At 39.9% G+C, this 21161-nt stretch overlaps 1 protein-coding gene across 4 annotated transcripts; it reads right to left on the bottom strand.

Moving 5' to 3' along the window:
* Nucleotides 1–1029: 1029 nt before the first annotated feature.
* Nucleotides 1030–18101, bottom strand: KCNA3 (potassium voltage-gated channel subfamily A member 3). 4 transcript variants are annotated; one of them, XM_022584104.3, is made up of 3 exons: nucleotides 14616–18101; nucleotides 11302–11423; nucleotides 1030–3418 (listed from the first exon to the last, which is right to left on the bottom strand). In XM_022584104.3, the coding sequence occupies exon 1, from the start codon at nucleotides 17970–17972 to the stop codon at nucleotides 16230–16232; it is 1743 nt and encodes a 580-aa protein (XP_022439812.1). In that variant the 5' UTR covers nucleotides 17973–18101; the 3' UTR covers nucleotides 1030–3418; nucleotides 11302–11423; nucleotides 14616–16229. The 4 variants fall into 4 exon arrangements, with proteins under 4 accessions (XP_022439812.1, XP_022439813.1, XP_022439811.1 ...); XM_022584105.3 differs by having other exon boundaries at nucleotides 11302–11420; XM_022584106.3 differs by lacking the exon at nucleotides 1030–3418 and adding an exon at nucleotides 3425–10787.
* Between the last annotated feature and the right edge of the window lie 3060 nt (nucleotides 18102–21161).

Below are 21161 nucleotides of genomic sequence, written 5' to 3'. Positions count from 1 at the left end.
ACAGAAGTGTTTGGGTTATCCCTGAATTTTGTTTCTCACTCCTGAGCAAAATTAATTACAATGTGGCTCTATCAAGCCTCTTTTGTATTCACAAAAATTTACAAAATTCTGTGAATATTATTTTAATTCATAGCCATTGTTTCTGGGGCCAAAAAGGTATTAACTTTTAAATGTGACAAAAATGCACCTTACAATCAGCTACAGTTCACTGGGAAACATGATATACTTAATTTTGATTTGCTAAGTGTTTATTCAACTACAACATTTTTTAAAAAGGTTCACTTGAGCAGACGTTTCATTTAGACAATTAACACCATTCAAAGATGAAATGATAAATCATAATAATTAAACCGTGGTCAAAATCAAAATATTTCCATGTCTTACATCTTGCTGAAGTCAATTAGCAAACATTGGAAACATGAATGTTTGGATTTGCAGTCTGTTCAGTCACATGAGTAGAGATGTGGCATCTAAGTGACTGGAGGGGAGCGACATGGACATGAACATGTATATTACAACCATCTGAAAACAATACAGAATTTTCAAAGATGTAAAGAAGCATACAGATTACTAAAAGGAATTGGGGCTCAGTGACGTTAAAGGGACTTTCCCAGGGCACATGAGAGTTATTGGTAAAGCCAGCATGAAAGCACAGAGACACCTGCTCTACCAAACTGCGGCTTATGCGGAAATAATCAAGAGATCGTTAGGCAAACACTCCTATCCCTCTAACCTCTTCCTACCTTCTCCTACTCCCAGGATTATAATGTTGAGTATGATAAAGCTCTGCTATAGTTTTAGCATTTCATATATGATTTCAAATCACCTTAACATCAAATTAAATTAAAAAAAATAACCTCCCCTCATTTTCAGGTAATACATTAATCTGTTTCCATTCCGGAGAGTGATTTTTTCTACTTTTTCATGATCCCATTTATAGACCAGTGACAATTCTCAGAGGAGAAAAAAATCCCATATTCTCTCTCACAAGCAATTTGAAGAATGATATATTTATGACACTTTCAAGACTTAAATCTTATTTCAATTTATTCATTCCTTCAGAAATTCATAAAAAATCTGAGTACTTAAGTATGCTTCAAAGCCTTTTCAAATGCATATAATGAGAATCTGGGGGCTGGAAAGGGCTTTGGAGAGTAACCCAGAACATTCATTTTGCAATTAGGAAACTGAAGCCTAGCAGTGGTAAGTGACTTATCTAGGGTCCCACGGGCAGAAAGTGGGTAAGAATTCTGGTTTCCTGATATCTAGAATAATACTATTTTTACTACCCATTTGGTGAACCATACTTGATATGACAGTTTCTTCATCTGGTACGATTCTGTGCTTTTATTGCAAAGTCCAGATTTTTTTTTTTTTTTTTTTTTTTTTGCGGTACGCGGGCCTCTCGTCCCCTGCATCGGCAGGCGGACTCTCAACCACTGCGCCAGCAGGGAAGCCCCAGATTTTGTCTTTATTTGAAACTGTAGCCTATAATAATAATGTGGATATGATATTAAACATATTATAATGCTTAAGGTTGTGTCATTGGTATTTTATAAAGGTAGCTCTTGTGTCTATTTTGGTAACACCTACTGATCCTTACTAAAACATCTGCATGTTCTAAGACCTCCTATTAGGACAGTTGTTTGGTTTGTTTCAATCATCCCAATAGCTGATTTGACCAGGCTGTGATCATCAGTTATGAGTATTAAGGTGGCTGGAAATGGACTATTCTCTGGGCCAGTGTCTCTACTACACAGGCTACCAGAACAAAAACACCGCGGTAGCTATATTTTCACTTTAATCACAAATTATCCAGATTGGAGGTTCACATAGCTCAAATCTGAGACAGCTGTCATTTTTTTTACTTCCTTTTTTCCTAGAGTGATCTGGTCTCAAAGTTTTGACCAGAGAAATTACCAGCAGATTGTGCAAAATCCATTGTAGACGTTGCCTCAAAGAAATTTACCTGGATTGTATCTCCTGTCTGTTTCGCTGCTAGTAGGTATAAGATTGTTTCAGTTACTGATTCTTATATGTTAACAGTGAAATTCATCACCTGCATTTCCTTCTACAGGACATCAAAAAGTGTTATAATTTTGGCTTTCCTACAACAATATTTTGATAGTAATTGAAATTCTACAAGTACTCGTATTATAACTTAGCATTGTTATGCATTTAAATAGCAGGAGATTGGAGTTTTACACATTTGTTCAGGTATATTTTGAAAATGAAATATGGAAATGAAAAGTCTTCTTTATATTAAATGTTCACAGTTTAACTTTCCATAAGGCTTATTAAATAATATGCAAATAGCTACCGTTCTGCTGAAATGTCACAGTAAATACATTAATAATGGCACAGAAGTGAAATGTCCCCAAATGGGAAACCATTTTCATGATCTCCTAAATCTCTTTTACAAATAAAACTTTGCTTTTCTTTTTAACTGAAAAAAGTTCCATTTCTAAAAGAATATAAAAATAGAAAATGAGTCAAGAAAACTTTTACAGATACAATTTTTAAAGAAATTCTTAAAACATTAGATGAAATATTGTATATATCTTTAAGAATGTGCTTTGTCTCACCACACCAAACATCATATGAAAACTAAATTAAATTAGTATATTATATATGAACTGTTGAAAGGTATAACTAAATGTTAAAATTTTAGTTAAGACAGACAACTTAAACATGTAATAAGTACTACTATATTTTTTAAAGTTAAGCTCTGCTAAAACCTACCTACAAGACTAATTTGCAAATCTATCATTCTGAATCAAAAAATAAAAGAATGTTTAATCAAGCAAGGCACATTTCTTTTAGGCAAGTCTGTCTTTAATACCATTCATCTGGGCACAGTGTAGACTTCGCTTATTTACATATAAACGGGCTAATTTATGTATGAGAGGCTTTGGTACAAAACACACTTTCACAAATAAAGTTGCACATAACTCAGAACAGAGAAAATAACATTAATATACATCATGGTTAAACGTAGTCCAGTAATTAAATGAAAGAAGAAAACAGTGTAATAAGTTGCCTTGTTAGAAACAAACATTTAGGTTTTCTTTATTAGCAGTAGTGATTAGTTTTTGGATGATTAAATATCATCAAAATGTCAAAAGGTTGAAATGACACTTTATTATTTTTAATGTTCTTCTTTATTTCTTGGTCAATATCTTTTATATTGCACACAATTTGAAGAGAATCCTCCAGGTTCAGAGCTGTTTCTTGTATATGAAGCATTTCTTAGAGACATGTTATTTAATGTCAACTGAAACAAAAGTATGTGCTGGCAGACAGATCACTGTCCATCAGCAATATAACCAACACTGTATCCTTGATCTAAGCAATTTAAAAAGAGCATCCTACTGGTCAGTGCAGCTCTACAGTTCTTTACGTAGGGCTCTTCAGGTATCTGTTGGACAGAGTAAACACAATAATTTACTGTATATTTAGTTTTTAAAAAATTGTAGACTTTAGGTCAATATTAAATATTCTACTCATTACACTTTTAAAAACTTTATTTTTTTTTTACTGTTACCTTGAGAAGTTTGAGCAACTTAATTTTCTAAATGCATTAACCACATATTGAGGGCTTTTAACTGATAAGTCAGAAACAGTTTCAGAGTATGCTGAAATTATGAACATTTTTCCCCTTATTAATAATGGACTCCAAATGTAGTCTAAACCAATGTGATTGTCTTTGGAATAGGAAAATATATCTTCACCTTTAGAACCATCTGAAAGGTACTGTCTACTGATTTTTAGAAAAATACATGTATCAATTTTCTCAATGTATTTTCAAGGTGTTGTTTCTTTTCTGGCTGTACATCCCACTGTGGTAATCTAAGATGAGAACTCCTTTGAAGTGAATAGATAAGTGTTATGGAGAGGAAAAAAACGGAGAGAGAGAAACAGTCTCAAAATGAGTATTTTGACAACCATGTTCTAGGTACTACAAATGTAGTACCTAGAACTACAGATAATCTGTAATGACAGATTACCCTGTCATTACAAATAACTTTCAAATCTATTGATCCTTTAAAATATGAACTCTGTACAGTTATATACCACTTTAGGGAATAAAAACTTAAGATAACAATAGCCACTTAACCAAGGTCTGTGGAGAACCAAGAAATAAAAGTTCAAGTGTATTGCCTTCCTCTCCCCAACTACAAAAAAATCATCTGGAAATAAGGATAATAAAGTGTTTCTTAAAAATAGCATAAGGCAGCACAACTGTCTCGTTCACTGCTACATTCAGAATATAGAATGGTGTCTGGCACACAGTAGATACTTTATATGCTCAGTGAATGAATAAACCCCTATTACTTTGTACAGTGTCTACACATAGGAGCTACGCAGTAAACATACGTTGAATGAATGAATGGATATATAAAAATTAGGTTTATGTACTCTAGAGATTTACTAATTGTGATACTTATACATACAAAAACAGAAAATCATACACCCAGCTTCAGATTTCAATATGTGAATATAATCCATCATAATACATAGAGAAGACTGTTTCTCATAAATACTCCTGGTCTTAGCAGGTGTCTCAAAACCAGTTGTAAATGCCTAATGATGGCCACCTGGAATTTGACTGTGCTTTTCATGCAAGACTCATTCACTCACTGAACTACATGGTGTATACCTACTATTCTGGGAAATTATCTAGTGAAAAGTCTTCCTTTTTGGCCTGGATTATACTTGCTCATCCTTCATGAAGGAGGTAACTTCTTCTTAACCCTGGTCTTCAGTCAAAAGCAAGAGTACATTCTTGCATCATAGTGCACTTAATGTTCATTACGAAAGTCTTAAAATTACAGCGGTCTACTAGCTATTGATGACGACTCATTATAAGAAATCACAAGTAACATGAATGATATGATACTCTTTTTATTTCCTCGGTGTCTAGCTTCTGCTCAATGCTACTGCAGCTTTGATTACCTTGAGATGGTTCTATTACGCTATTCTTTTCTTGATGCACCCTTTTTATATAAGGGGCTGGGGCTTTCTTTAACTTCATGTGTCAATACCTGCTTCAAGGCTCTTGGGATTATTAAGTCTGGTACAGCTTGGCATCCTAATAGACTGTAGGTGCGGAAGGAGTTGCAATTCAACAGAAACAAAACAAAAAATAAAAGTGATTTTAGATGGTAATCATATTGTTTCTATTAGTGGCTAAGAAATTGGTTGAAGGGCTTAGAAAAATGAACATTGACTTAAGTATCAAAATTACAGAAGAGAGAAAGAAAGTATAATGGTGACTTATAATTGAAGATATCAATATTTGACCAAATAAATATTCTAAGATATAAAGCAAGAAAAAAGGATAAGAATAGTCAAATTTCAATAGCTGTCAAGTCTGTGAAAAAGATACCTCTACTCAGGCCTAAATGAAAGAGGTGCAGATATCCAGGTTACCTGTTAGCCTCACTAACTCGTGTCTGATGAGGAAAAAGCTGAAATCATTCCGTGACGCGGTGTTATGAGAACTTTGTCCTCGTGTGTCTATACTTTGACATCTACTAAATAACTTGCAGTTGGCTGCACATCAACAACTTCTACAAATTCTACCAGCTAAATGGTCATGAATTAGCCCCAAGGACTAGAAAGAGTTCTTGCTAAGTTGTGTATAATTCTCTGATTGTCCTCTTGGAAAATTATGCACTCTTGGGGAGCAGAAAAAGTTTAAACTCATGCAGTAATTAAAACTGGTAATGTGCCAAGATGTGAGCTTTGTCAAAAATCTGAAAGTCATGCGAAAATGAGCTGTGAGGTGTAAGCAGTACTACTTTAATCGTATTTAGGTCTACTAAAAATAAATCTCCTCAATTCACATAGTAATATATTTATAGTAATATAATTTATAGCAATATAAGTTGACCTTTCAAAATGAGTTAAAATGTTTGCAGGTAAAAAGTTTACAGAACCTAGGTATAAAGCAACTCAGACACAGTTCTTACTTGGAGAAATTATTTCTCTCTATGGTTTTTAGTCGCTTACTACATTTTTAAATCTCACATAGAGTCACTCTTGTTTAACTGATTTTAATGACAATTTCTTATAAAAGTAATAGATTAGTGAATTCCTCAAATACACATTGCTCTTCCTCAAATACACCAGGTATTTTGTTTTGTCCTGTAGTCTTACCTGAGGTAAATATAAAATGTAATGGCATGTGAGGCTGCCTCTTAAATATCCAATACCTTGGCTATACCAGGTTACAAGAGAATATCTGGAAAAACCCATACTGAGTTAAATAATAAAAATAAACAATGTTACAATTCCTCACCCAAAACCAGAAAAAAAAAAAAGAAATGAAAATTATGCATTTTCAATTCTCTAGTCTGTGCCATTTCTTTAAAAAATCCTAACAATGTGTCCTCAGAAGAGAGAAATGATCTCTGTCCTATGTGGCCTTAATTGTACAAAGTGACAGAAGATGAAAGAGTTTCTAAGTTCTACTGGTCTACAGATGTAATCTCAAGCATATGCAGACATGCATTAGCTTGGATTAATTTGGTGACGTATCTGGTAAGGAAATTGTGCCACTGCATATGCAGAGGCAACACCCAGGTGAATCTCTGGTCTGGTCTGCCTGAGAAATCCAGGGAAAGGAGAAAATTCACAAGTGGTGTGGGAAAAGCTCCTTGCTATTCACATCAGAAGAATCCCCATTTCCTACAGCAGGAGAAAGTGCATTTGTTATCATGTTGCCTAAAATCATGGCAATGTCTGCAGTACTCATTTATATCAATGTTTTAATTAGTTTCAGTAATTCCATATTACACTTTGGCTTTTCAAGGCTGCTAGGAATCTCCCAATACCAACATATGCTACTGGACTGTCTCTCACCTTCCGTCTTATTTTATTTAGAAGCAGCTTAAGTTTTGCCATTATAACTGTCATTCTAAGAATCCACCCTTATTTCTCATGGATGGATCTTCTTTCATACATGAACAAATCACTTTTAAAAATAGCCGATTTTTGTGATCCTACCACATAACTTGACAACTACATGAAAAATTAGGTTATATTGTAAAAGAAATAATTTTATCCAGTAAGGCCTTATGTACAGTAATATAATTCTTTAACGTGATTCATTGATGAGATCTCTAATAATTTATTCAATCAGTTTCCATAGTCCTGAAGACCCCATGGGTGTTTAAGGACTCACTATTAACTGAAACCAAGACTGAACTTACAGGGAAGTTTCTTAGAATGTCTGCTAGATAGGTAAGTTCCTGGATATATTAATTGCTTGTTCTGATTTTTGCTGTCTGTACTACTTGGGTCAACCAGTCAACAAGTATATACTGAATATCATTTATAAAGAGCATTCTATTAGCTATTAGGTAGGAAACACCGTCTCTGTGAGGCATTCTGACTTCCAGATACCCTTGGCGATTAGAAGCGACATCACATATAATGTTATATTTAACACGTCCCTGCTGGAGCATGTTTTGCCAAATGGAAGGCTTCTCCAGTGAACCAATTACGAGGAATTTCATCCAAAAGAGCATGGTGAGGAGTACAAGCCTCACAGTGATAAAATGAAGCATAGATACACAACACAAACATTTTGTTTGTAGTTTAAAAACGCTCAAACTGGAATGCTACTCCCTTCTTCTCATCGCTCCCTCAAATAAATACTCATTAAGCACTAACCTTATTCCAGGTAATATTCTAGGCCTTGGAGGATACAGTCCCAAAGAACAGACAAAAATCTTTGTTCTCATGGAAGTGAAGGGAAGACAGCAATAAACAAAGTAAGTGAAATGTCTAATATTTTAGAGGATAAAACAGATCAGAGGAAGGTATAGGGAGTCCTGTGGAGGTGGCAATTTTAAACAGAGCAGCCAGGAGAGGCTCCACCGAGACAGTGACACCTAAGGAGGTGAAAGAACGAGCCGTGCAGAGAGCAGACGCTACAGCCTTCCAGGCAGGGGAATAGGAAGTACAGAGACCTGAATAGAGCATGCCAGATATATTTGAGGAAAAGCAAGGAGGCCAGTGCAGCTGCAGTTAAGGATGAATCTGAAGAGGAATCAGAAATAAGATCAGAAGGGTAACGGGGGCTAGATGAGGTAGGGCCTTGTAGGCCACTGTAAGGTCTTTAGTTTATACTCTGTGTGAAACGGGGAGCCAAGTGGGGGTTTTGCTGCAAAGAAGTAACATGATCTGACAAGTGTTTTAAAAGGAACACTCCGGCCGCTATGTTGAGAATAGACTCAGGCAGGGGAAAGGATAGGAGGCAGGGGGCCAGTCAGGAGGGTCGAAAATCATCTGTAAAAACCAGATGAGAGATAACGATGGCTTGGATGGTAGCAGAAGTGGTAAGACTCTGGAAACACTTAAAAAGTGGAGCCAATAGGATTTGCAAACAGATTGGATAAGGGGTGTAAGAGAAAGAGAGAAAGACGATTCGAAGGATTTTAGCTTGAGCAACTGGAAAATTGAAGTTGCCAGTAACTGAGATGGGGAAGAAGTCAGGGGGCATAGGCTTGATGGCGGGGGTGGGGGAGGAGAAGGAAGCTCAGTTTTGGATATATTAAGTTGGAGATAGACATTAGCTGTGCAAGTGGAGATGTCAAGTAGACAATTGGAAATTCAATCCAGAGTTCGGGAGAGGGGTCCAAGTGGGAGATATAAATTTACGTATAGATCATCTAAAGCTATGAGAATAAGACTGAATTCAGAAAGAAAAGAGGTCTAAGGACTAAGCCATGGAGCATGGGTTTCTCCAACATGAAGACCCGGGAGAGGTGAGGAAGAACCAGTAAAAGAGTTTGAGTAGGAAAGGTCAGAGAGGTAGGAAGAAAATCCAGAGTGTGGTATCCTGAAAGTTAAATGAAAAATTTCTTCCCAGAAGTGGGAATGTATTCTACAGTGCCAAATGCTTCTGATAGGTCAAATGAAATGACTACTGAGAAATGGCCCTGGGTATAGCTATAGGAGGTCACCACTGACCCTGAAAAGTGCACTTTTGGTGAAGTGGTAGGGGTGAAAGCCTGAACAGATTCCAGAGAGAATGGGAAGGGATTCAACGGTGAACAAAGAGAGATAGAGTCCCCACTCTCACAGAGGAAACAGACATTAATTATACAACACAAATTAATGTAAAATTACAGCTATGTCAAGATAACATACTATATTCAACTCATTCTAAGATATACTGTTTTAGATTTGAGCAGCTATGAAATTAGGATGTACCTTAAAATCACTGGTACTTTCCTGTATAATTGGCAGGTTTTCTTTGTTTTTAAAGGCATATAAAATAATGGTGGTTCTAATAATCAAAAGCACTTAAATTTGATGAAATATACCATAATAGAGGAATTGATTAAACTAGTCATGAGAGATATCTTGGAGGAAGTAAAAATAGAAGTGAATGAGATGAGGAGGGAAGGAAGGGGCCAGTAGTGGGAACATTTGCAAAGATCCCCATTCTTAAAAAGGGAGCTTATTCTGTAATTGGAAGAAGATCAGGGTTGCTGGAGTACAGCAGAATGAGGGAAGGAGCACAGGTATAGGATAAGGCTAGACACGAGGGCTGAGCCAGATCCTATGGGGCCATGAAGGCTATGTTAGGCCTTTGGGTCTCTATACTAATAGACCCAAAGAACAGGAAAAGACCTTGAGAGAATTTTAAGCAGAGGCAGGTGATATAATCAGATTGAGTCTCGAAAATATCATTCTGGCTAGCAGGTGGAGAAAGGGTCAGGTTGGCCACAGGAAATGTGGGAAGGCCAGTTAAGAGATCTTCACACTTATCCAGCATAGAGGTGATAGGAGTATAGACTCTGGTAGTGGTAGCGATCTAGAAAAGTGGATTCTTTATAGAGATATTTAGGAGGCGAAATGACAAAACTCAGTTATAGACTGAATGTATTTACTACTTTTTGAATTTAATACATATTACTACATTAATAGATACAATAAAACTGCCTTTTAAGCAAGGCTTTGAAAAATAAAAATGATTTGTAAATGTTTATGCTGCACATATGAATGAAAGCAAATATTTTGGAAATTCACTAATTTTCAGAAAAAGAATTAGACTGTTTAGATCTACAGACAACAAGTAAATACATCTTAGGATAGGAAATAACTTATGAAGAGGTGAAGTGTGTGTGCATGCGTGTGTGTGTGTGTGTGTGTGTGTGTGTGTGTGTGTGTGTGTGGGAGTGTAATAAATTAACCCCACTGGTTTCTCTTCCAAATTAAATTAAAGGCTTTAATTTAAGGAACATGTTTAAATGCAAAAAAATAAGAACCTTAGGATTCTTAAAGAAAAAGAGTTTAAAATAAACTTAGTGGAAAACAAGTGAAACAGCAGTGCTGACTGGCCTATAACACGTAGGCACAATGCTGATTTTCATTCTAAGGAGTTGGTGGGGATCTCCATAGAGACTCCCCAGAGCCTTTGTGCTCTCAAGGGAGGGGTGAGGGTGAGGTTGGGGGCTCATCGGTAGAGAAAAAGCTCCTCTCCATTCCCTATCACCATGCTGGGGGCTATGATCCCTGGATCTGCAAAGTCAGAGCCCTGCACGCACAGATTTATTCCTAACATTCTTCAGATAGGAGGAAACATGATTTTTTGTTCATTTAAATGTTATCTTACTAACAATCAGAATCCCAGGATTTACTTTTCAAGCGAGAGTTCCTATTCTGCACTATTTAGATTGCAACAATAATAAAATGGCTCCCAAGAAAATGATGAAGCCTCTTTTCCAGATCTCTTCTTTAATGCATTTGATGGTTTAATGGTGCAAACTCTGAAATGTAAGAAAAAACACATCCAGTACCAAAAAAAAGAAAAAAAGAGAGAGAAAAAACATGAAAACGTTTTTTTGTAAAATGTTTTTTCTTTACAATGTCAAAGGTAAAATTAGTTCATAGCATCACTGAAAACAAAGACAAATATTTGAAAATTTTCTAACCTGTCTGAATAATTTAAAGAATACTATTATCATGTATACTCTGTGGCAATGGCCATTTTCTGGCAGGAGGTTGGGGGCTGAGTAACAGTGGTAAGGTTTGGGTACTGCATGGCTTCCCTTCTTCCTGTCTTCTCTGATTTGCCTTCTCTCAAAGATTATCAACCACTTTCAGCAGGTTATAAAAAACAAGTGGTTTCATTTATGTATAAAGTTACTACACAAAATGTAGGAAATTAGTAGTATAAAAGCAATAGTCTTATTCTCCTTAGTCTAAAAGGCCAAATACAAAACAGAAAGAAAAAAACCCCACCCTAAAATGCAATCCCTCAATATCCTCTTCCCCATTTACCTCTATCTCACAGTGTTTCTGTAAGTCTTCAGACTCAGGGGCACATGTGCTTCTTTGCATTTCTTAGTGGGAGGGGCTCTCACTTCTATTCACAGTTGAGAGGTAGAAAGAACTCGTAACTACTGTAGAAAATGTTGACATTTTAGATGTATTGAGAAGTCAGTAAATTACAGTTACGGTTCTCAAAGGAATAGATTATTGGCATATATTATATATATTGGATTTATATATGATCAGCAAAGCAATTACTTGAGTATGTTATATACCAAAGAGGTAAACAATAAGCTTTATGTAGATGAACCATAGCTTTGAATTTCTTCATACTGTGTATTTAAAATTTCAATCCCCAAATTTTATTTCAAAGTTGAGAAATAACTGATATAACACTCCTCTTATGTGTAGCCATTTGTGATTATGTCACCTTAGTTGGTGGGTATTTAAATTTGCTATAATATCAGTTTAAAACAATACATAAGAAATAAAACAATAGCAATGTTATTGTTTTTATCTCTGGATTCACCAGCTATAGGGTATATACATTTTCCCAGGGTTTTGACAGATGTGTGTTGATCCAATCACACCTCCTCCCATGAATCTCTTGTACACACAGACATACGTATACCTTTCAACATTCAAAACAAGCAATTGAGCTCAGTGAAGTCTGTGGTTTGACAAAGTTAAGTAGCATGTGTAAACTTAGACTCATTAGCATTCTGCTCTAAGCCCAATTCACTACCCATTTTCATTTTCTAAATGCCTTAGGACCTCAGGGAAGGGGCTACAACTATCATGTGGGTCACAATTATATTCTAATTGTTTTTTTAAGCACAGTTGCTCTTAAAGATTCATGGAGTGGTTAGGTTAGGCAATAATGTCACAAATTGCAATGAACTGGCAACCTCCTTCTGCTTTCCATGCTATTGTTCTAAGTAATTTCCCCCTTCTTAATAAGGGACAGTCAAAATGTTTATACTGTTTTCTGGCATGGTTCTTCAGTAACCTAAGCAAAGTATGAGAAGATGGAAAAACAACAATCTGCATAATAGCAATACTATCACCTCTTGTAGATTAAAACACATGAAAATAGGAAATTAATCTTAAAACTGAAAAAATATCCATTGTCCTAGCAGGTATCACTACCAAGACTAATTATACTTTCTGAGTACTATAATATTAAATCCAGATAAATCAATCACGTAAGAAAATAATCTTTTGTTACTAGAAAAGTCAGTCTCTTCATCTGATTTAAATACCGTATTTGGTCCCTATGGTTAAAAATATCTGATGGTTAAAAAAGGGTTAATTTTTCGGTACGCCGAATGAATTACATTTCTGGAAATATGTTCTTTACATGAATTCATTAATTAGTAACATGGGCTGAAGTCAAACCTAAAAGCATAAGAAATTTATTTTCTCAATCTCTTTCAAGTCACTCAATAAAGGGAACATGGGTTTTGGGGTCACAATGACCTAGCTTTAAATCATGCTGGATTTCTTGCTAGCTGTGAAGTCTTAGGGAAATCACTGAGCTTTAACCCTCTGTTTTTTACCCTCCTAAGATAGGGTTAATACCACTTACCTTGCAGAGTTGAGAAGTGTCCTGGACATGATTGACCCTTAACAAATCGTAATTATTATTGTTATTATAGAAAGTAAATAGCAAGACACTGATAATTGATGTATTTCATGCCATTCACAAGGCTTGATATTAATTATACAGTGCCTGTAATGATCACAATCATAATGTAATCCCTTAGCAAATAATGTAATGTAATCTCTTGGCAAAATCTCTGATGCAATATGCCTGCATTAACATTTACCCTATGAGGGTAACACAACAACCCTATGAGGTACTATTTATTATCCTCATTTTACAAATAAGGAAACTGAAGCACAGAGAGATTAAGTAATTTGCTCAAGGTCATACAGTATTCACACCCTGGCAATATGACTGCAGAGCTTATGCTTTAAATCACTTCATTAAAAGCCTGAAAATAACACTAATGTAAGATAATAGCCATTCACTCATCAAATGTATTGAATACAAACAAGGTGCTACATCTGGTGCTGGGCACTAGAATCCAAAACTTTGTCAAGACCTGTACAGAACCTATAACCTTCAAGGAGCTTACAATATGGCAACCAGAAGGAATAATACTACCTCAAAGTTATGACTCAAAAGTCATATTTTTCTGGGTTAAAAAAAAGTCTCCTTTGTATTACTGTTATTTTAAAACCATACAATTCCAAAAATTATGGCACAACCATAATTTACTTATAGAACTAATCAGGGTTTCTACATCTTCTGAATAACTGTGAATAAAACTGTTACTGCACTTTGTTCATCCTTATGCTAACATCTTTTAAGAACAGATACAAAAATTATTCTTATGTAATTACTAGAGTGTATCTACATATCACCACTAAAATGGGTCCTAAAAACAACTTCTGGTCATTAAGAATACCAAAAGTTTGGTCAAAAGGTGGATCAATGTTAAAGGGTTAAACAAGTAGCAAAGGGAACTAGATAAAGGAGTTCTATTTCGAAGACCATATATAAGAACAATGACTCTATGACCAGGTACACAGATTTCTTGCTTCTGTTTTTTTGGGTTTTTGTTTTCTTTTCCTCCCCTTCCCCCTCATATAGTCATAATCATCATTTTTCACTCTCTCAAATGCACAAATAATAAAGTAAGTAGGCTTCTGACCACCTGAAAATATTTTATGAGCTTTAAAAATAGTGTAACTCTCACCTACTCTAGGATAAAATAGTTAAACCTATCAAACCAAAAAGCAATTGTGGATAATGCATAATTCATGCTTTATATAATGTATATTCAATAAATTGAATATGCTAAAATAAAATGTTACCCTTATTGCAATGTTAACCATCTTTGTTTTGAAGAATTGTACAATTGCACACTACTAAATAATTATGTAAATGAAATCAGACCAATAATCTAACAGCAGGTCTGCCTTTTATCCGTTTTTCAGGGGAAACACGTTGTTCAGAAGCCAAGGAGGTTAGTAAAAGGAGTGGAATCATTGTCAGCTCAGTTTGGGTGAAGGTTATTCTGAAGAGAAATGACTCTTTTCCCACTTTTTTGCAATAAACAATGGAAACCAAAGAATAGTTGGCAACCTGGACATCAAACAGAAAAGGTGTTATAAATGATCTTCAAAAGGCACCTAGCATATAATGAATATAAAACTATTGATTTTGCAAGTTAGCACAAATCTAGATACGAATGGCACCCCCCTGGTTCCCTGTACAAAAAGAGAGTGTTCTCAGTAGCTCCCACAGTGCTCACCTGATGCTGTCTTCTGGCCATCCCTGGCACATGGCTGAAACTTGCAAGTACTTCCCCAAGGTTTGGTTACTTCCTGTTCCTCCTTCTTATTGATTGTCTGCAATTCCCTCAGTTAAAAGTGTGCATCCTTTATATTTTTCAAGTATATTTAGTTTTTCAAGGGCTGTGATGGTGACACTGTTGTTGTGGGATCTGGATAATGTTTTTAAAGAGGAAGTCTGAAGGTCCCTTGTAGTAAGGTTTCAGGTATATTGATTGAATCTTTCACTTGCTTATGTGCAGAACACTTTGACGTTTGCTTTTTAACTTCATTTGTTGGCTTCTTGGGAAAAGAAAACAGTAGAGAAGCATCTTTTAAAATGATTGCCTAATTACTGGCATTTCATTCAAATCATGGTTTACTGTAGTGTATATTTAACATTCCAATGACGACATTTTCCTTTTCAATTCAGTCAATATGGGATGACATCAGTGATTTTCTGTAGTAAAAATATGCATTTTGTGATTCATTTCACCACTTTGGATTCTCAGACTTTACTTGTGCGGTTTATTCAAACAGTGGTTTTCCTTGTGAAATCATGTAAGTAGGAACCATCTGGAAAGGTTACTGTGGAAACAGCAGGGGCTAGGGGGTGGGGCTAGAGAGCAAGAGATGCCATGACAACCTTTTCGGGTTTCCCGGGAAACATGGGTTGCTATGGGAACTGCATCAGTCAGGTCCGAATTAGTAACTTCTGCTGGAAGGAGTGTCTGCCACTTTAATCTTCTTGTGATACTGCAGAAGCTTATCTCTCAGATGCATTAGGAAATTTTTTTGTTTCTCTCAGCAGCACTGAAAACATCTGTTTCTAGACTTTGATAGATGTTAGCTAGAATGAATACAGAATTTCATAGGAATCTCTTCATCTAATACTTTCGAAATGCTTAACAAGCCCCAAAGAGTTAAACTAATTGGTCAGATCGGGACATCTTGGGCATTTCCCTTAGTTCAAAGTTGTAGAGATCCTTAAAATTCCGGGAGGGGGGCTTCCAAATAGAAATTCCAGTTGAAAACAAATAAACTTACGGTGGGTTTACAAGTCATTGTTCTAAATAGACTTTTCATCCACCTATCCACAGTGTTGGCAATTGAACTAAATATTCAATAGTGTTGATGGGTCCATCAAACCGAAGCATCCTTTAAGTATGTGCCTGCTTTACTTAGTAAAGAAACAGCTGCCTTTGGATTCTGAGGTTAGACAGTTACTCTGTTCTTTAGTTTCATTTCCTTCCAGGATGTACAGTTTTTTTGTTTGGTTTTCTTTTTTTGTCTTTTTTTTTTTTTTTTTTTACAGAGCATGTGCTGAAACTCAAGTTTAAAGTAAGTTTGTTGTTCGAAATATTAAGAGAGGGAGAGAGAGAAAAAAAGGAGAGCTGAGAGAATGCAGCCCACTTGCAAAACAGACACCTGTTTCAGTATGAAGCAGTAGGGAGAGAGAGAATGAAGTGTGCTTTCCACTTCTTCATGTCCTTTCCTTGATGAATGGTCTGGAAATGTATAAAACAAGGGCATACACAGACCAAGGGGGCACGTTCCACACAATACTGGGCACAGCATGTCACTTGTTTCATACATTAAACATCGGTAAATATCTTTTTGATGTTGACACAGGAGTTGGGATTATTGTTCGTGGTGCAGGTGGCCGTGGAATTGCCCGTTTTGAAGGGGGTCTGGGGGAAAGCGCTATGGTTCATATCCCCCTCTTCGATCACCATATACTCCGACTTACTTAGAGTCGAGTTACTCCTCGCTTTCCGGAGCTCCTCGGCTGAAGGGGAGAGGTGCTGGCAACTTCCCACGTGCAGGTACTGGGCTTGCTCTTCCCCTTCTGTCTCCCGGTGGTAGAAGTAATTGAAGTTGGAAACAATCACAGGGACTGGCAAAGCAATGGTCAAGACACCAGCGATGGCACAGAGTGACCCCACAATCTTGCCCCCTATGGTCACTGGGTGCATGTCACCGTAACCTACGGTCGTCATGGTTACCACAGCCCACCAGAAGGCATCAGGGATACTGCTAAAACCTGAAGTGGGGTCGTCTGCCTCCGCAAAATACACCGCGCTGGAGAAAAGGATGACCCCAATAAAAAGGAAAAAAATGAGCAGCCCCAGCTCCCGCATGGAAGCCTTCAGCGTCTGCCCCAGGATCTGCAGCCCCTTGGAGTGGCGGGAGAGCTTGAAGATGCGGAAGACCCTCACCAGGCGGATGACTCTCAGGATGGCCAGGGACATGGCTTGCTGTCCATTGCCTTGTCGCTCAGCCAGCTCGGTGCCCAGAGTGATGAAATAAGGGATGATGGCCACAATGTCTATCAGGTTCATGATATTTCGCGAGAAGGTGGCTTTGCTGGGGCAAGCGAAGAACCGCACCAGCAGCTCAAAGGAGAACCAGATGATGCACAGAGTCTCCACCACGAAGAAGGGATCCGAGAAGCTGGAGGCTCCCGCGGGAACCCCCGACGTGCTGTTGCTGGCCGTCTCGTACAGCTCCTGCGACGGCGAGGCAGTGTAGTACTTCTCATCGCGGAACTCGGGCAGCGTCTCCAGGCAGAAGATGACGATGGAGATGAGGATGACGAGCACGGACACGATGGCGATGCCCCGGGCCGGCCCGGAGCTCTCCGGGTACTCGAAGAGCAGCCACACCTGGCGCTGGAAATCTCGGCGGGGCAGGGGCCGCTCCTCCTCCCGCAGGAAGCCCTCGTCCTCGCGGAACTTCTCCATGGCCTCCTCGCCCAGCTGGTAGAAGCGGATCTCCTCGGAGAAGATGTCGATGGGCACATTGACCGGCCGGCGGATTCGGCCCCCGGACTGATAGTAGTAGAGGATGGCGTCGAAGCTGGGCCGGTTGCGGTCGAAAAAGTACTCATTGCGGAGCGGGTCGAAGTACCTCATGCGCCGCTTGGGGTCGCCCAGCAGAGTCTCCGGGAACTGGCAGAGGGTCTTGAGCTGCGTCTCGAAGCGCAGCCCCGAGATGTTGATGACCACGCGCTCCCCGCAGCAGTCCTGCTCGCCGGCGGCGGGCAGCGCAGGCGGCAGCGGCTCGTAGCGGTCGCAGCCGCCGCCGCCACCGCAGCCGCCCTGAGGCGGGTCACCCCCGCCGTCGGTCGCCTCCGGCTCCAGCAGGTGGTCCCCGGGCACCACCGTCATGTCCGGCGGCAGCTCGGGGCCCGCGGCGGGCTCTGCGTAGCCGGGGTTCACCAGCGTGTGGGCGCCGCCGCCGCCGCCGCCGCTCGCGGGGTGCTGCGGCGGGTGGGCGCGGTGGCGGGCGGAGGGCGGCGGCGGCGGCGAGCGCAGGAGGCTGAAGTGCTCGTCCATGCGGCGGGGAACAGGCGGCGGCGCGGGGCCGGCTCGCTCCTCCTCGAGCTCCCCGCCCCTTCGCCGCCTCCGCCTCCCGCCGAGCCCGCCGCCTGTTGCTGTTGCTGTCGCTGCCGCGAGGCTCGGTCTGGGTCTGGCGCTGTCCGCCGGGATCCTCCAAAGTGACGCCTCCTCAGCCCTCCTCCTCCCTCCTCCGCGGGGCGCGCTCCCGCCCCTCCGCGTCCCCTCCGGATTCCGGCCCACCGCGCGGGCGCGCGCCCCGCTCCCTGGGAGCCGCGGGGCCCAGCTCTTCCCCGCCGCCCTCCTCGTCCCCCTGGGCCACCCGAACGCCCATATTTTGCACTTCGGCGTCCCCACGGAGCCCTCGCCCAGCCCAGTCGGCCCCTTCTCCGGCCCCCCGAGGCCGCGTCGCCGTCGCGCGGCTTCCAGATTGGCCCTGGGCCGCACCGCAGCCGGCGGGCGCCGGCCTCCTCGCCCCGCAAGATCCACCTGGGCCCCCCGCGGAGGCTGGCTCCGCGGAGCCGAGGTGGCCGAAGGCGGAGGCGGGCTAGGAGGGAGGATGGGGGCTTGCTGTGGGGCCGCCGCGGTGTCGAGGCAGGGAGTGGCAGGCCAGGTGGGCGCCCTGGGCAAGAGGCAAGCCGGGTGCCTGCATCCTGAGCCCACTCGAGGGTGAAAGACCGCCAGGCCGGGAGGGCTCTAGATAATTTGGATGAGAAGCCCAGCGGAGTAATGGGTACTGAGGAGTTTCGCACCCGGAGTCTGAAGAAAATGGTCATTAAAGACGTTCAGGGACTTCACTTCTGCCGTGGATAGTTCACACTACCTTTCGTAGCTGAGATTTCAGCCATTAGGAAGAGTCAAGGACCCAGTTTCTGGTTAGGTTTGGCGAGGGCAGCCTGGCCTTTTCAGTACAGTGAGTTTCCTATCAGTGCAAAAATTAGAGGAAAATGAAAAAGGAAATTCACATCTTAAGTCCGTGGTGGGAGGGACGGGAGCCAGACCAGTACCTAGGCCGTGCCTGATGTTCCACCGCTGGCCTTGCCATAGGGAACTGGTCACGCTCTAGTTGTTAAACTGAGAGAACAGTCATTCTGCAACTTGTATCTCTGTTGCTTGATTTTGGCATGGTGATAATAACTAACAATTGTCCCCTTTGAACCTAAACTATTTCTTTAAATTGTTGTGGGCACACTGAACACAATTTCTGTTTCCAGACGTTTTGGCAACTCCAATTTAGAGTCAACCCTAGGCTTAAAAATGTGTTTTCGATGGTATCATTCAAATCATTTACAAAAGAGGAACTGTTGTGTAGACAATTCCCTCACCCTTCATACCTTAGCTGACAATTTGACTTGAAGCAAGAGTGATTTGTGGTCCATTGCTTTCCATACCACTCTCAACTGTGAGGTTCTCTAGGGCAGAGCCAGATCTTATCCAATTTATATTCCTAACAACTACCAAAGTGCCTGATCAATAGTAGGCACTCAGTATACGTTTGTTGAATTGAATTCCCCAGCAAGTGATGCTTTGTATTTCCATCTGCTCTGGAGTGTCAACATTTATTTCTTCTGAGCGCAGGGCCACTGAGATTCCTGGGATGAGTGGTGGGGAGAAACCGAGCTCCCAGTATAGCATGTTACTCAGTTATGCCATAGGGTTTCCATCTTTGCCTTTTCTGGGTACAACAAGCACCCATGTTTTTTACTGTCCTTTACCTTCCACATCGCCTCCAGGTCAGTGCCAGGCACTGAAGGCAGTAACATGTTGTAAGATGGTAAAAGTGGACAACCATGTAAAGTACTCTCTCACAAAACTAGAACAGTGTACTTGAGCTGGTAATTAGGGTAGCAGTATAATCAATCATTCATATATTTAAATCTAAGTATAAGACAGATGGCTCGCTGCAAGGATGGCTGGTAGAAAGGCAAAGACCCTATTTTTAAAGACCGAATGTTTCATGCACTTCTGTGTCTGACTTAGAAAGTGATTAATTTCTCCATTTGCAGGAATTAGTACTGAGATTAATATTAATCAATGGCAAGGAAGAGCAGAACAGAGGATGGTCCTGTGATGGATGGTCACAGCTCCTCCCTTCTGTGATCTCTCTCCTTCAGAAATGACTATTTCCATTCCTTTCGTGTATTTGTTTTGTTTGGAAGACTGCTTATGAGCTTCTTAGGATGGTCCTGACTTTATATTTGAGGCCCAGAGAAGTTTGTTTCTTCAAGCTCACACAGCGCGTTTGTGGCAGAGTTGGGCTTAAAATCTTGGATTACTTCCAAATCCAATGTTCACTTTACTGTATCACACTGTGAAACTCTTATATTGATCACTGTGTGTGCTTTGTAAATACTAGATTTCTAACAGCACCCAATTTTCTTCTCATTGCTGACTAGTTTACTTCAATTCATATTTATTTTAAGTGAAAACCACTTTCTTCTGATGGCTAGTCTATTGTTTATAGGAAATGAGTTGGTGGGCAAATTCTAGCCCTGTTGGACAGCAGAACCCATCACAACAAATCAATGTCAAAAGTGGCACTTCAGGAGCAAGTATACCATTTATTTAGTACCCCCAGTGGAGTAGCTCAAAGTGATTTGAAAATGTCTCATTAATCCTCATGACACCCCTGTGGGATAATAATAATATTATTATAATGTTTAAGCATAGAACTGTGGCAAAGCCGACAGCTTCTCTGAGCATATGCAGAATTTCCTTATATTTCTGTCTTTAATGTTAGAGCCTAAGTGAAACCATCAGATTTGCAAACAGCAAAGGTAAATCTTGGTGTTTGGGCTTTCTGTGTTGCCCTGGATGTAGCTTGAGTTTCTTACTGATCACAACAGTACTAGAGATAGCTTATCAGTGGTTTACTGGATGTTTAGCAACCTCTGGAATTAGCCCAGAATTGTTTGAGAGTGGGACAAGGCCGGCCTAGAAATTACCACTAATTACAATTATACATAAATGAATGGAGAAAGAACACCTACTATGTGCAAAGCATTGTTCTAGATACTGTGGGAGTATGAAGTTGGAACATAGATCTTGACCTCAGTAGGCTCACATGGAGCTGGGAAGATGGGATATAAATCCAGGAAAAATCTTAACAGCAGCATTTAGTTAACAATACAAGACAATAGTACCAGAAGTGTCACAAGATACCCTGTGATTATTTGGTCTATTCTAGCC

This window comes from Delphinapterus leucas, chromosome 1 (assembly GCF_059928025.1).
Source record: "Delphinapterus leucas isolate spDelLeu-1000000601 "Yukka" chromosome 1, BTC_Dleu_Yukka2, whole genome shotgun sequence".
In the NCBI taxonomy this organism is placed as follows: domain Eukaryota; kingdom Metazoa; phylum Chordata; class Mammalia; order Artiodactyla; family Monodontidae; genus Delphinapterus; species Delphinapterus leucas.
Note: the sequence above shows the minus strand (reverse complement) of the source record. Positions and strands in the feature narration are given on the sequence as shown.